Source organism: Macaca fascicularis, chromosome 10 (assembly GCF_037993035.2).
Source record: "Macaca fascicularis isolate 582-1 chromosome 10, T2T-MFA8v1.1".
NCBI lineage: Eukaryota > Metazoa > Chordata > Mammalia > Primates > Cercopithecidae > Macaca > Macaca fascicularis.
The window spans coordinates 21,645,910-21,660,528 of record NC_088384.1 but is presented as its reverse complement, the minus strand read 5'-3'; the positions used below and the strand labels follow the sequence as shown (position 1 = coordinate 21,660,528).

The window sequence follows — 14,619 nt, the reverse complement described above, 5'->3', positions numbered from 1 at the left end:
TTTGTCTCCTTGTGGAATTCCTACAGAGGTAACCAGCTTGTTCATTTAGTCTACTAAAGGCAAATTCTGATACCCACTCTGAATGGAGAGAGATGGAAAAGTATTTGCTTTGGCCCAGTGGAACCCATTACGTTTTAGTCTCAATTCTCATCACTGTTGTTTTCAGACAGTCCTAGAAAAGTCAGTCACCAAATTTACCTGTCATTCAAGTGGTAAGCATGCTACAGGAACTAGAGAGTAGTGAAAGCTAAAGGGATTTATGAGTCTTATCAATGATCAGCTCAGCTGGAATGGGGAAAGCAGCCAGTTGCTGCTCTGGCCAACAGTTGTGTTAGGTCAGCAGCCCTGGCATTTGCGGGGCTTGCTGACTTTGACCAAAAGGGGTAAGGTACTCTCATTTGCAGAATAAGAGGCTTTAGGTGAATTCTTCCTTTGGGAAGAGAAACTTAAGAGGGCTGGTTGAAGAAAAACTTCTTAGAATGTAATAAAAATGGAAACCTTTTTTTCCCTTCTAAAATTTATTCTAGAGGGCATGCACCCTAGGTTTTCCCCCCTTTTTCTAGAGACACAAGGGGATATATAAATGAAAATTTTTATTTGCAGTTTTTCAGAGAAGTCTTTCAAAAGATCAGAAGTTAAAGTTCTTGGTGTAGTAATCCATGCAAAATCAGGCAGGTTTCCTGGAACTGGACTCTGTCTCAGAACACGTGTCTTGTATTGCTAAGATCCAAACTGGGTTGCTGTATTATTTGGGAGCTTTGTAAGGGGTGTGTGGAATAATGTTTGGGACCCTCCACCATGCTCTGCTTTGCCAGCCTAGGAGGCAGGATGCCTGTGACTCTTGACATCCATTTCCTGTATTTAGTTGTCTGTAGACTGGGTCATGATTCCTGAGATTGCCAGCAGGAGTTACTTGACAGCACCATGCTGAACCAGTGCTTGATTAGGGCTTTGTCCTACTGTGATGAGAGAGCACTTAATTGGATTTATTACTGAAGGCAGAGATTGCTGTAACAACAGCAAGATGGTGTGAAGGGTGCCCATCTGTAGTGCAGTTCGCAACTTTTTCGTTTGTGCATGTGGTAATTATTATAAACTCCTAGTTACTTAAGGGAGCTTGCCTAAAGCTAAGTTGGGGTTACTTAAAACAATTATGTTTCTATATAAAATCGAAGCATTCTCGGTTTTAGTAGTGAGGGCTTTATCTGTTGGACATCATAATTTTTATACTTTGCCTGGTTCTGTTAGTGATAGGAATGCATTCCTTCAGTGATTTTTTTACTGTAGTGTTTGAGTTATCTTTCATGTAGTCTGAAGCATTTTAGACTGCAGAAAACATAATTGTTTATTGCAATAGCCCAGTTGAAATCTAATAGCTCCTGTAATGCGCAGTGGCCCCTAAAACCCAAGATCCAGGCTGAAGAGTGCCACCTACTGCTCCTCTTGGGTATCGCTGGGAAGCATTGAAGAAGAGGATGCTCAGAAAAGGCCCAACCAGCCTCTTGTGCATGGTTTGGAGTCATTCAACTCAGTGGTTGCCCAGTGCCTATTATTTGCTAGGAGTCATTTTATAAAGAATCCTTGAGATTTTTTCTGTTTTGGCCCCATTCAACACGTGAACCAGTTGAGCATGTTGGCAATACACAAGTACTTATAGCTACTTGTCTCGTAGGGAGGGAGGATTTAAAAACTACAAGCAAACTGGTGATTTCAGTGGAATTTGATTAGTGCCAAATTTAATTTATTTGTGAGCTTTAGGATTAAAAACAAATTGTACATTTTCATCGTCCCAAAAAACCCATTCACAGGGCACCCAATCACCCTAGCCCTGAATAATTAAGATGTCCAATGGATAAAGCCCCTGCTACTAAAACATAGAGTGCTTCAGTTTTATATAGAAACATAATCGTTATAAGTAACCCCAACTTAGAATTAGGCAAGCTCCCTTAAGTAACTAAGAGTTTATAATAGTCACCACATGCACAAATCTACTTTCGTCTTTATAGATTTGCCTATTCTGGATATTTCGTGTAAATTTTCATACAATAAGTTGCCTTTTGTGACTGACTGACTTTCACTTGGCATAACATATTTGAGGTTCATCAGTGTTCTAGCCTGTATCAGAACTTCATTGCTCTTTACTGCCGAGTAATAGAAGTTTTCTAACTTTTTATTGGTTAAAATTGCCTAATTAGGAAAAGTCTGGGTTTTAATAGCACCTTAAAGTAGACTGTGATTTCTGGTCTGTCTTATTGGAAAAGGATATGTCAGAGTATGGTTTTCTGAGGTTGATGCTCTTCTTCTCTTTCTGTGAGCCCTAGGAAGGGTAGCTGGCTCATTGAGCTATCTGCCTATTATAAGAGCAGTTTGTGACTCATGAAATCTCAGGATTTTTTTTTGTAAAGGATTTTTGTAAAGCAATTCACTGTGGGCCAGGTAAATGTTTTATTCCCAGAGGCAGGCTCTTGGTTCAGTATTAAAAAGGTAGCAGATTTCACTATTGGGTAGCAGAATTAGTGTAGTATCTGTAGATTAAGTTACGAATGTTTATTTTTGCTAAGAGTACGCATTAATTTTTTTTGTCGTTTTTTGGAAATGGAGTCTTGCTCTGTCACCCAAGCTGGAGTGCTGGAGTGCAGTGGCACAATCATAGCTTTTTGCAGCTTCAGCCTTCTGGGTTCAAGGGATCCTTCCACCTCAGCCTCCTGAGTAGCTGCGACTATAGGCATGTGCTACCATGCCCGGCTAATTTGTAAAAACTTTTTTATAAAGATGGGTTCTCACTCTGTTGCTCAGGCTGGTCTTGAAACTCCTGGGCTCAAGCAATCCTCCTGCCTCAGCCTGTCAGAGTGCTGGGATTGCAATGTGAGCCTCCCTGCCTGATGCGTTAGTCATTTTTTGGTAACTTTACAGGGATCTCTGTGATGTTACAATCATTGAGAAAGACACACAGGTTTTGTTGTTCTTGTTGGTTGTGTAAGATTTCTACCCTCTTTAATACTGAGAAGACTTGAAGCTGACCTAACACTCACCTAGAATTAGACTATTCATTAAGGCACTTAAAATCTATTTTGTGTGAGTACAGAGAGCATCTGAATGGGTACAGTTGTTGTCTCTTATTTCTCACACAGGCACCAAAGCAATGGAGCTGTCATTGCCCGCTGTGGACAGCCAGAGGTTAGCTGGTGGGGCTGGCGAAATGCAGATGATGAGCATCTGGTACAGTCAGTAGCCAAAGCTTGTGCCTCTGACTCCCGATCGAGTGGCAGCAAGCTGTCAACTAGAAATACTTCTCGAGACTTTCCCAATGGGGGAGACCTTTCTGACGTGGAGTTCGGTAAGGTGCTCCCTGGACCCATGGCAATAATTTTTATAGCATCTAAGAACCTGTTCTTGAAATGGCCTTTTCCTTACAAGACATAGATTTACTTTTATAGAAGTGAATGTGCAGAGCTTCACTTGATGGGATTGAGGAGTCGTGGGTCTTGGTGGAGAATCAGAAGACCCTTTGTTTCAAACCTCAATCAAGATATTAGTGTGTGTGTTGTCTTTCTTGCCATTGTGACAAAAATGGAGTGTGTATGTAATAGGGGACTTGCAGTATCTGCAGACCATGGCAGGAAATGCCAGGCTTCATGAAAGGACGACAGGTGTAGAAATGAAGTTGGCCGGGCGTGGTGGCTCACGCCTGTAATCCCAGCACTTCGGGAGGCCGAGGCGGGCGGATCACGAGGTCAGAAGATCGAGACCATCCTGGCTAACATGGTGAAACCCCGTCTCTACTAAAAATACAAAAAATTAGCCGGGCACGGTGGCGGGCGCCTGTAGTCTCAGCTACTCGGGAGGCTGAGGCAGGAGAATGGCGTGAACCCAGGAGGTGGAGCTTGCAGTGAGCTGAAATGGCGCCACTGAGCTCCTGCCTGGGCGACAGCGCAAGCCTCCATCTCAAAAAAAAAAAAAAAAAGAAGTATAAGAGATTGGACTGTGTGAACTCCATGTGTACCTTGGGAGTCAGTTTTGGAGAATAAATCCTTCTCATCTTTCATAAGAAGGCAACATAGAAAATAAACTAAAGAGAAAAGTCCTATGTATCAGGGTTTTGGTTAGGGGATTTCATTTTATTGAGCCTTTCCATAAGATGTGCTTGTGGGTCTAATTCTGCACAGTTCTGGGAGAGACAGGCTCATTTAGTATGCCCCCTCCCTCTATGTCCCTAGATTCTTCTCTGTCAAATGCTTCAGGAGCAGAGAGTTTAGCCATCCAACCGCAGAAGCTTTTGATCTTGGATGCTCGCTCCTATGCAGCTGCTGTGGCAAACCGAGCCAAAGGAGGAGGCTGCGAATGCCCAGGTGAGGTGTATGGTGCTTTGTTCCCATCCTTTCTCCTTGTGACTGCAGCCCTTGCCCATCTGAGACTTAGTTCTCAATTTGAAATAAGTGGCAAGCCATATTCCTCATCCATCCTGTCGTGAGAGTGCCAGAGCTTCTCTCTGGATTAACACTGTGTGTTCTTTTCTGAGGAGAAATGGAGGAGGAGGTGCAATGAAGTCACATAATCTTCCTTCCTTGTGCCAACTTTTAGGTGATAAGGAAAGCAGATCTTCCCCGTAGTAAGGCCTGTTCATGTTTGGAAGCTGCTGCTCTAGTGGGCTCAATTTCTCAGCCGTCTAAAGCTTTTTGTTGCCTTTGACAGAGGCTATGCTCATCACTGGCCTTGTAGCAAACTCCTCAAGGGCCTTTCCTTAGAAAACCTGGGGTGAAAACTGAAGCAGTAAATATAGAACCCTAGTAAGGTACCTCTGTCCTGAGCTGTAATACCATTACTGTTGGAATGCTAGCTTTCCCCAAGGAGGGACCCCCCTCAGTGCCTCTGGCACAGGCAGAGGCACCATGCTCTTTGTTCAGATGTGGTCTAAGCTGGAAATTGAAAGCAGCTGTACCAAGGTGAAATTTGAATGTGAGAACGCATTGTTCTGCTGAGTTCCTTTCAAAGAGATTCCAAAGCCACAAGTTAGATAAGGCCCAAGAAGTAAAGCCAAACTGAGATCGAAGTAGGCCTTTTAAAAAATAATAGCTTTTATTTTATGTCAGTATCTTCTTTACAAATCTAACCTTCCATTTTCACCCTTTTTGAAAAGATAGCTAAAATTCAGTGTTTTCCTCTTATTATAAAGGATTGGGCTAATACTTAAGCATTTCAAAACATTTCAGTTTCATTAATCAGAAGCTGCAGTGGGTTTGTTTTATAGCCAGTTTGCTTTTAGATTTGGCCCTGTGGGCTTTAAATTCAACATATTTGTGTTCTCTTTATTGTTACTCTCTCCAGAGTATTACCCAAACTGTGAAGTTGTGTTTATGGGGATGGCAAACATTCATTCTATTCGGAGGAGTTTTCAGTCTCTGCGGTTGCTGTGCACTCAGATGCCAGATCCGGGAAAGTAAGTCCTTGGCCTTGGCTTTCATTTTGCATTGCTCTTAAATAATTAGTTTTCTTCTTTCCTCGAACTAAGGGGGGAAAAAAAGAAAAAAAAATTAATTTGTAGCAGTCTTTCCTTCTGTTTCTTGGTAAACTTCAGTTACCAGTCCAGTCTCTGCAAGTATCTCCTTCCTGCATCCAAAATGTGGCAGCACAGAGGAAGAGTTGGGAGAAAATACAGCCATTTGAAAGGTTTTTAAATCTGTAGCACAAAAGAAATCTCAGCATCAAAACAGAAGCATTACCTTACTGTTGGTCCTGGGACCTTTCCCTTCCACATCATTTTTTAGCCCAAAGTAATTTAATTCTTCAGTTTCTGATGTCCCATAGTGATACTTAACCTGTTATGAACTGGGATGTTTTATCATGAAAAGTCAGAATTTAGTTGTCATGTTCTAAAGGGGTTAAAACTTGCCATTAGGTCAGTTCCTTTTACATCTGCTTTCAATTTCTAAACTATTCTCATTTACTAAGAACATTGTCATTCTTACTGCTTATTAAATATGAATGGCTGGCATTTGCAGTGAGGAAGGTGAAATAATACCCCCTCCAAGGGTACTGATTGAATACAAGATAAATTAGGAAGAATGTTCTATAAAACAAACATGGACAAATAAATATTTAAAAGTCCTCTTTTACTATTTCAGGAAACCAGAGATAGGTGCCAGAGAAAACAGAGTTTTCTTTTTTCTGATATTTGTGCTGGAGCCCATAGTTGCTTCTCTGGGTCCTATTCAGTAGATCTCATGATCACATCAAGTTTTCCTGCATTCTTTATTTGATTTATTAAATCAGATGCTGCCTAAACCACTTATATTGACTGCCAGTAGCAAATGATTAAATTCACCATAGTTGTCATCAGCCCAGAGGATGAAGCAGTGCCTTTGGGGAAAGCCTGACCAGAGAATTGAGCTTGCTGCCTCCTTTGGGGATTAACCATTTGCATTTGCTACACAGTTCCAGGTCCCAGCTAGCAGCACTTTCTTCCCTAGCGTGGTATGTAGAAGGAGCCTGGCTAAGGACCCAGGAGATCGGCCACGGACTGTGTAACCTTGGCCAAGGGGTTAACTGCTGTAGATCTCAGTTTTCCTGACTATAAAATGAAAGAGATGTAATCAACAATACATGATCTCTAATACCCTCCATATGTTAAAATTCTTAACTATCAGAGTCAAAAAGATATAATTAGCCCTCATCTGGTCCACATAAATGTCTTGGGGATTTTATTAAAGGTAATGCTTTTATGCATTTGGCAGCAAATCATGCTGCACTGAAGTCTCCCTCATGGATAAAAAGCAGCTGTAGCAGTGATGGGCAGCTGTAATTAGGCCCGTGGCCTGTGTTTGGGGCTGTGGAGGATGAGGGAATGGTAGGCTTCTAGTGCAGGTTGAGAATAGGACAAAGGAATGGGGAGTCTGTCAGTAGCCCCTCCTTGGCTGGCAGATTTTGGAGTACAGCTTCGTTAGTCACAGACAACACCAACTGGTATTAAATAATAGTTTAGTTAGGTTCAAAAGAACCTCACACTGGTTCTCTTGTTTACCATTTCTTCAGGTGCTAGGAGATAATTTAGTGTTTTTTCTCCTAAGCCTTATCTTTTAGTTCCTTTTGAGAATATGTGAGGAATGAAAATAAACAATTGACCCTTCAGGAAAAAAATGTTTCTCGGGTACCTACTAGGAGATAGAAAGTCTTAAGATTGGATTTTTACCAGTAACAGACTTACAATTCATTAAACAGGTGGGACTCCCTGCTGTATGCTAGGCACTGTGCTGGGTATAGTTATGACTGAGACATAGTGTTAGCCATCTGAGGAGTCACAGTCTGGTTGGTAGTCCAAACAAATCCATATACAACCAGTACTTATGCACTGCATTCTGTTGTCTGCCTGGAAATACCCCCACCTCCTTAGACTGTGCCAAAAATTCACACTTATTCCACAGGGTTTAGTAGGCCTTTATAGCTTTCTCAGAGTCCCCTGACAGAAGTGTTTGTTTCTTCCTCTGACTCAGTGTTTGAAAGGCTTGACTTGTGATCTTAACTATAAATCTGATCACATTTGGGAAAAATCAGAACTCTTTCTTAGGGATTGGGAGGGGTGAGGGAAAGCACAAGAAACAAAATGTCAACACGGTTTAAAAAGCAAGTGTGATTAGCTTGTGATTACTCCCAAGGGGCAGCCGTTGCTATCTGATACTCCTAAAATGAGATGGAGTCTCGCTCTGTCCTCCAGGCTGGAGTGCAGTGGCCCAGTCTCAGCTCACTGCAACCTCCGCCTCCCGGGTTCAAGCGATTTCACCTGCCTCAGCCTCCTAAGTAGCTGAGATTACAGGCATGCACCACTACACCCAGCTAATGTTTGTATTTTTAGTAGAGACGGGGTTTCACCATGTTGGCCAGGCTGGTCTGGAACTCCTGACCTCAAGTGATCCGCCCACCTCAGCCTCCCAAAGTGCTGGGATTACAGGTGTGAGCCACTGCGCCCAGCCCCTAAAGGTCTTTCAAAAAAAAGTTCTCCTAGATCCTTGCTGAATCCAGTCTGTGTTAAGCCCAGCAACAGTGTGTGGCCATTGGTGTACTAATTTGTATGAGAATAAATTATCAGATTGGCCCGTCTGGTTTTAGTAAACATTAAAGAATTAAACAGTGGTAGGTGTTACAGTCTGGGTCATAGGCAGTGTTGTGTATACCATTCTTGTATACAGCATCCAGCTTATGTCTTATAGATATTTTTGTATTTATGAGTTTTTCTTAAACTTTTTTTTTTTGAGAACTTGTTGGGCATAGTTGCTGGTGATTAAGTATCTTCTGTTTTACATCTCAGCAGTGGCTACATTTTATTCAGGAGAAGATTCCAGAAAGAGCTACTTTCCTTATACCATGGACTGAAAAATGTCAAATATTTTGTCTGGGAAATCATCCATACAGATTTTAGAACAAAAGGTGGTCCTATTAATTGTAGCCCCTATGTCTAAGGCTCTTCTCTATTGTATAGTAGAGCTTGGGCCTCACCCTGAGAAATGCTTTATGAACACACAGATTTTTTTTGTTTTGGCAGTGTTATATTTGGAGAGAGAAATCTTTGGGAATTACTTTTTAATTTGACAATCATTGAGCATGATGCAGTAAATCATAAATATCAGCATTTTCTAATCCTCTCCTGTTTTTATAGTTGGCTATCAGCTCTTGAAAGCACAAAATGGCTCCATCACTTGTCTGTGCTTCTGAAATCAGCGCTTCTGGTAGTGCATGCTGTGGATCAGGATCAGCGGCCGGTGCTAGTGCACTGCTCAGATGGCTGGGACCGCACCCCCCAGATTGTGGCATTGGCTAAGCTCTTGCTGGACCCTTATTACCGAACCATAGAGGTGAGCGCATCCAAATGGGAGGGGTTGGTACTTCAGGATGAGCTGGGGAGACATCTCAGGAGTGATACCAGTTTTTGGGAGTGGTGATTAGGTTAAAGAAAGTGAAATTTCTGTTTTGATCATTGGTCCTTTATACCATGAGCTAAATTGTGGTGGTTCCTCCCACAGTTCTTGCACCTCTTAAAATGGGGCAGATGATGGGTAACAAGGTATTGAGAATATAGACACATTTTCCTTTGCAGTCTGTCTACTTGTAAAAGTTTTTAGCTACCTCAGGAAAATAAGGCATCTGGAAAAGGATCTTGGCATGCTAGATGTTGACACAGAGTGTTCTGTGGAGAAGCAGCTCTACCTGAAATAACCATCTGTTGGGTTAAAGATGAAAGAAAAATCATAAAGTACCCTAAAATATACACAAATATTTATTAAACCTGGGGTGTAGAAGGATCTTACAAACTTGACTTTGTAAGTGTAACACTAGAGGCAGAAATGTTAAAAGAGAAATTTAGGGGACAAGTGTGGCTTTTATATAGTGAACGCAAGAGGCTAAAAATACACATTCAAGAAGGGCTTAAACGCAGTCAGTACCATTTCAGTGATCATGGAATGGAGTTCAGAGAATTGGGAAATTTCCCTAAGTGTGTGCCTCATCAGGGTTGGAGCCTTCCACCAAAGGGCAAGGCCAGGTGGGCTTTCTGGGAGGCTGTTAGAGGGGATTGCTTTCTGTGACACCAGGCTTAGGACTGTCACAGTCTGGATAGTCTAGCACAAATGGTCTCTCCTGGATGCTTCCCTGCAGGGTTTCCAGGTCCTCGTGGAAATGGAGTGGCTGGATTTTGGCCATAAATTTGCTGACCGGTGTGGTCATGGGGAGAACTCGGATGATCTGAATGAACGTTGCCCAGTGTTTCTGCAGTGGCTTGACTGTGTTCATCAGCTTCAGAGGCAATTTCCTTGCTCTTTTGAGTTCAATGAAGCATTCCTTGTGAGTTTCTTCATTTTGGGGACGTTCTCGATTTGCAGGAGGGTCAGTACAAATGTTAGTGGGCCAGTTCTCACATGAAACTGTGCTGCCTCTTGCAGAATTTAATAGAGATGATTTTTTTCCTGTTACTTTTTTTTTTTTTTAAATAGTTTTGCTATTTTTCAAAAAGAGGTATACCAGGTTTGCATGAAGTCCTTGTGTTGTTTTTAAACTTATTTTTAAAGGGATGGTAGAAACCCTAAATAGCAGTTAGAAATAGAAGCAATCAGAATGTCTGGACCATGCTCCCTCCAGTCTGTCTACCAGACCCCCTATGTCTGTCTCACACTCTCTCCACCCTCTCCTTTGTTGGAGGGTTCACTGTCCCTGCCCTCTTCCAGCCCCCTCTGTCCATTTGTATACCAGCTCTCATCTCCTCTCATCTGCTGCACTGGCTGGCTCCAGCATTTCTCCTCTCTGCCTTCTGCGTCAGTGCATTTCCCTCTCTACCAGAAATGGGTTTCAGCTTAAAATGTGTAGTGTCTCTCATTTTTCAAAACCCATTCTTGGTCCTGCATTTATCTCTAACTATCATCCCATTGCTCTTATTCCCCTTTATAGCAGAGCTCCTCAAGTTTTCTACCCTTGCTATCTCAAATTCCTCTTTCCATTCTCTTAAACCCACTTCAATCAGGCATTCACCCTACTGCTTTACCAAAGCTGCTCTTGTTAAAATGACCAGTGACCTTCATGTCACCAATCCAGTGATAAGTTCTCAGTCTTCATCTCTTCGATCCATCGTTACCATTTGGCACAGTTTAACCACTCCCTTGAAATGCTTTCTTCAGTTGACTTCTAGTACTTCCTTGCTCTTAGTTCTCCTTTTACCTTACTGGGTTGTTTCTGCCTCCTTTGCTGATTCCTCTTAATCCCTCCAGTTTGTTTGTTTGTTTGTTTGTTTGTTTTTTTTTTGAGATAGTGTCTCACTGTGTCAACCAGACTGGAGTGCAGCAGTGTGATCATAACTCACTGCATCCTCAAACTCCTGGGATCAAGGGATTCTCCCATGGGCCTCAGCCTCCCCAGTAGCTGGGACCACAGGCACATGCCAACATGCCTGGCTAGTTTTAAAAATTTTTTGTAAATAGACATGGAGTCTCGCTGTGTTGCTCAGGCTGGTCTCAAACCTCCTGATAAGTGATCCTCCCACCTTGGTTACCCAAAGAATTACAGGCGTAAGCTTCGACACCCAGCCTCCTCTCCCCAGTTCTAAATGTTGGAATGCCCCATTGCTCAGCCTCCAGGCTGCTTCTCCATCTACACTTCTAAGTATTTCATCCATTCTCGTGGCTTTAATTGCCATCTACAGATGGTGTGCTGATGAGTCCCACATTTATACACCTTCAGCTTAGACCTCGTCATTTCGGAGTCACATACCTATCTGTGACTACTAGGTATCTCTACTTGGTTGTCTTAATGTTATTTCAGACTTAATAAATTCAAAACTTGATTCTTCTTTTTGGAGACAGCATCTCACTCTGTCCCCCAGGCTGGAGTATAGTGGTGCAAACACAGCTCACTGCAGCCTTGAACTCCCAGGATCAAGTGATCTTCTTGCCTTAGTTTCCTGAGTAGTTGGGACTGCAGGCGCGCACCACTGTGCCTGACTGATTTTTTTTTTTTTTTCCTCCTAAGAGATGGGATCTTGCTTTGTTGCCCAGGCAGGTCTCAAACACCTGGGCTCAAACAATATCCTCCCACCCCAGCCTCCCAAAATGCTGGTATTACAGGCATGAGTCACCATGCCTGTCCAAAACTTAATTCTTGATTTCTGTGTTTCCTCACCATAAAACTTGATCTTCCAAACTTGATCTTCCAGAAGTCTTCTCTCTCACCATATGGTATTTCCATCCCTCCTTTTGTTTGGGGCAAAATTCTTTGTCATCGTCAAGTCTCCTCCCTCCCTGCCTCCCTCCCTGCCTCCCTCCCTGCCTCCCTTCTTTCTTCCCTCCCTTTCTTCCCTCCTTCCCTCCCTTCCTCCTTCCTTTTCTCCCTCCTTTCCTCCCTCCCTCCCTTCCTCCCTCCTTCCCTTCCTCCTTCCCTCCCTTCCTCTTTCCTTCCCTCCCTCCCTCCCTTCCTCCTTTCTTCCCTCACTCCCTCCCTCTTTCACATTTAGTCAGATTCTGCAGCTCTGCTTTCAAAATATATCTAAAACATTATTATTTATTGCCACCTTTACTGGTACCACACTGGTTGAAGCCACCATCATCTGCCCCAGTTGAGTCATCCCAGCATAGAGTCTCTTCTAAAACATAAGACAGGCTGTGTCTTTCCTTTGCTTAAAAACCTCTAGTTACATTTTACACAAAGTAAAAGCCAAAGTCCTTAAAGTGGCCTTCCAGGGCCTTCCTAGAGGCTACCTCTCTAGGTTTATTTCCTACCATTCTCCCTCTTGTGCAATCTCGTTTAGTCACACTGGCCTCCTTGCTGTACCTCAGAAATTGCAAGCATGTGCTTACCTCAAAGCCATTGCACATGTGGTTGCCTCTGCCTGGAGTGCTTCCCCTCAGATACCCACATGCCTGCTCTTTCATGTCCATTGGGTACCAGCCAGTGAGGCCATCCTGTACTGCCTCATACATGTCCTGTCCATCTCAGTCTGCCTTGTTCTCCATAGCACTGGTCACTCTTCACCTATGACTAGAGCAAGCTCCATCAGGGCAGAAGAATTTGCTGGTCATTGCTGCATGTCTAGCACCTTAGTCATATTTGGGGCATGTGAAATGCTCAATAATTTGTCGAATGAACAGGTAGTTTTACAAGTATACTCTCAGCTCAGACTTGAGTTGTACACGGACGTGCTCCTGTACCCTGTTCATATGCTCTGGCGCTTGTGAGGGTGGCTGTTAATTCAGAATCTCAGACTATTTATCAGGGAAGCTAAGAGGAATGGGAGTACCAACAACCTGTCTGACTCAGGTGGTTGGGTCCTGGAATTGGTGGTGTGAGGAGGAGGAGGAGGCTACTGCATGGCTCACTGGGTTCCCCGCCCTAACAGAGTAAATTGAAGTGTTCTTAGGGATGTCAGGATAAGGTGGCTCGGCTGAGCTGATTTCTCAGAGTATGCATGCCTGATTGCTTAATTTATGCTTTATTGGAATCCCATAGGTGAAACTGGTACAGCATACCTATTCCTGCCTCTTTGGAACATTCCTGTGCAACAATGCCAAGGAGAGAGGGGAGAAGCATACTCAGGAACGGACATGTTCCGTGTGGTCACTTCTTCGGGCTGGCAACAAGGCTTTCAAAAACCTACTGTATTCCTCTCAGTCAGAAGCCGTATGTATCCTTCAGCCTTTCCACTGTGATCAGCAGAAGGAATTTGGGGTTGGTTACATATGAGAGCCTTTTTGAGTAGTGACTGTTTTTGTGAGGGCATCTCTATCTGTGGATGGACTGATTCCATTTTTCCCCTATGATTCTGTCCTGAGGAAGTCCTGCTTCTGATGGTGCTCTGACCTGTTTCTGATGACTACTTGCTGAAGGTGGTTTGGTTTAACACAGATCTCTACTTTGCCACCCTAGACATGAATCTTTTTTGGCACTGCCTCCAGAGCTTATTTCTAGCATGTTCTGTCTTACGGGAGAGGCACTTAAGTTGCTTCCTGATGCACTGATAGCTCAGAAGGAGCTGCCACCAGGCCCCCAGCACCCTCCCAGTGTCAATAAACAATGATACCCACCATAGCTTCTCTCAGAACAGTAAACTGTGTTTGACATTGGTGTGTGTGTGTGTGTCTGTGTGATTCTCTGCTCACATGAAGAGCTGGCAGGCCCTTTAAGACTTTGTTCCCCGAAGAAATGAATACCTTCTGTTAAGCAGAGAAAAGGAGGCACATAGACATATGTGTCAGTTTCATAGTAATATTGTCTTTGTCAGAATGTATCTTAAACCCTAAAGAAGTCAAAAGGAGGCTAATCAGAGTTTATATTGATTTCCTGGATTATTTATATGGTTCTTATTACATTTAAGTAATCACAGAAAAGATTTAAGCTGACTGCTTGTTTCTCCCCTTCAGTGTGCCTTCTGAGGAAGTAACAATACAGCAGAAAAATTTCCTTTTCACATGATTAATTTAAATTATCCTATAAAATGGGTTTGACAGTGTTTCTTGAAGCCAAGCTTTTGTGCCAGCGGGATGGACAATCAGCATCTAATAGAATGACTCACTTTCTTAGGCAGTAAAAGCAACAAATCAAGCTGATGAAAGTCAGACATTGAAGGTGACCCAAGAAATAGCTATAATGAGAAAGGGATCTAAAAAAATATTTTAGATTTTCATGCTCTCAAGAGGCTCTTAGGTGAAAAATATTGGCCATGTAAAATGTCTAGTCCTGTATTGGTCCTCTTGGGATAGACCTGTATCCATTGGTGCTGCTGCTTTGTGGAGATCCGGTCAGCCCTGTTTGGTATTCCAGCTGGGTGCTTGCTCTTGATCCTCATTTCCAGACATCCTAGAAGACTTATTGGGACCTATTTAAACCTGTGTCCTCCCCCCTCCTCAGGTGCTGTACCCTGTGTGCCATGTGCGTAACCTGATGCTGTGGAGTGCAGTGTACCTGCCCTGCCCATCCCCAACCACCCCTGTGGATGACAGCTGTGCACCATACCCAGCCCCAGGCACCAGCCCTGATGATCCACCCCTGAGCCGGTGAGCCCAGGGTGATGCCACGGGCCTGACAGCCTGTGTGGTGTATTCCTGTGTTGGGACATGTCCAGGGATGGTTAGAGATCATAATGTTATCTGCCTC

At 43.3% G+C, this 14,619-nt stretch overlaps 1 protein-coding gene across 45 annotated transcripts in view; it reads left to right on the top strand.

The window, feature by feature from the left end:
- The window catches only part of MTMR3 (myotubularin related protein 3), a 142,324-nt gene that overhangs the window by 117,729 nt on the left and 9,976 nt on the right, over positions 1 to 14,619 (top strand). For 40 of the 45 annotated variants that reach the window (XM_074004040.1, XM_074004044.1, XM_074004037.1 and 37 more), the window contains 7 exons: positions 3,132 to 3,337; positions 4,218 to 4,349; positions 5,326 to 5,437; positions 8,648 to 8,843; positions 9,643 to 9,828; positions 12,976 to 13,146; positions 14,374 to 14,519. In XM_074004040.1, the coding sequence (XP_073860141.1) occupies positions 3,132 to 3,337; positions 4,218 to 4,349; positions 5,326 to 5,437; positions 8,648 to 8,843; positions 9,643 to 9,828; positions 12,976 to 13,146; positions 14,374 to 14,519 (1,149 nt within the window). The remainder of the gene's footprint in view (positions 1 to 3,131; positions 3,338 to 4,217; positions 4,350 to 5,325; positions 5,438 to 8,647; positions 8,844 to 9,642; positions 9,829 to 12,975; positions 13,147 to 14,373; positions 14,520 to 14,619) is intronic. The other 5 variants (XM_074004050.1, XM_074004048.1, XM_074004051.1 and 2 more) reach the window with 1 other exon arrangement.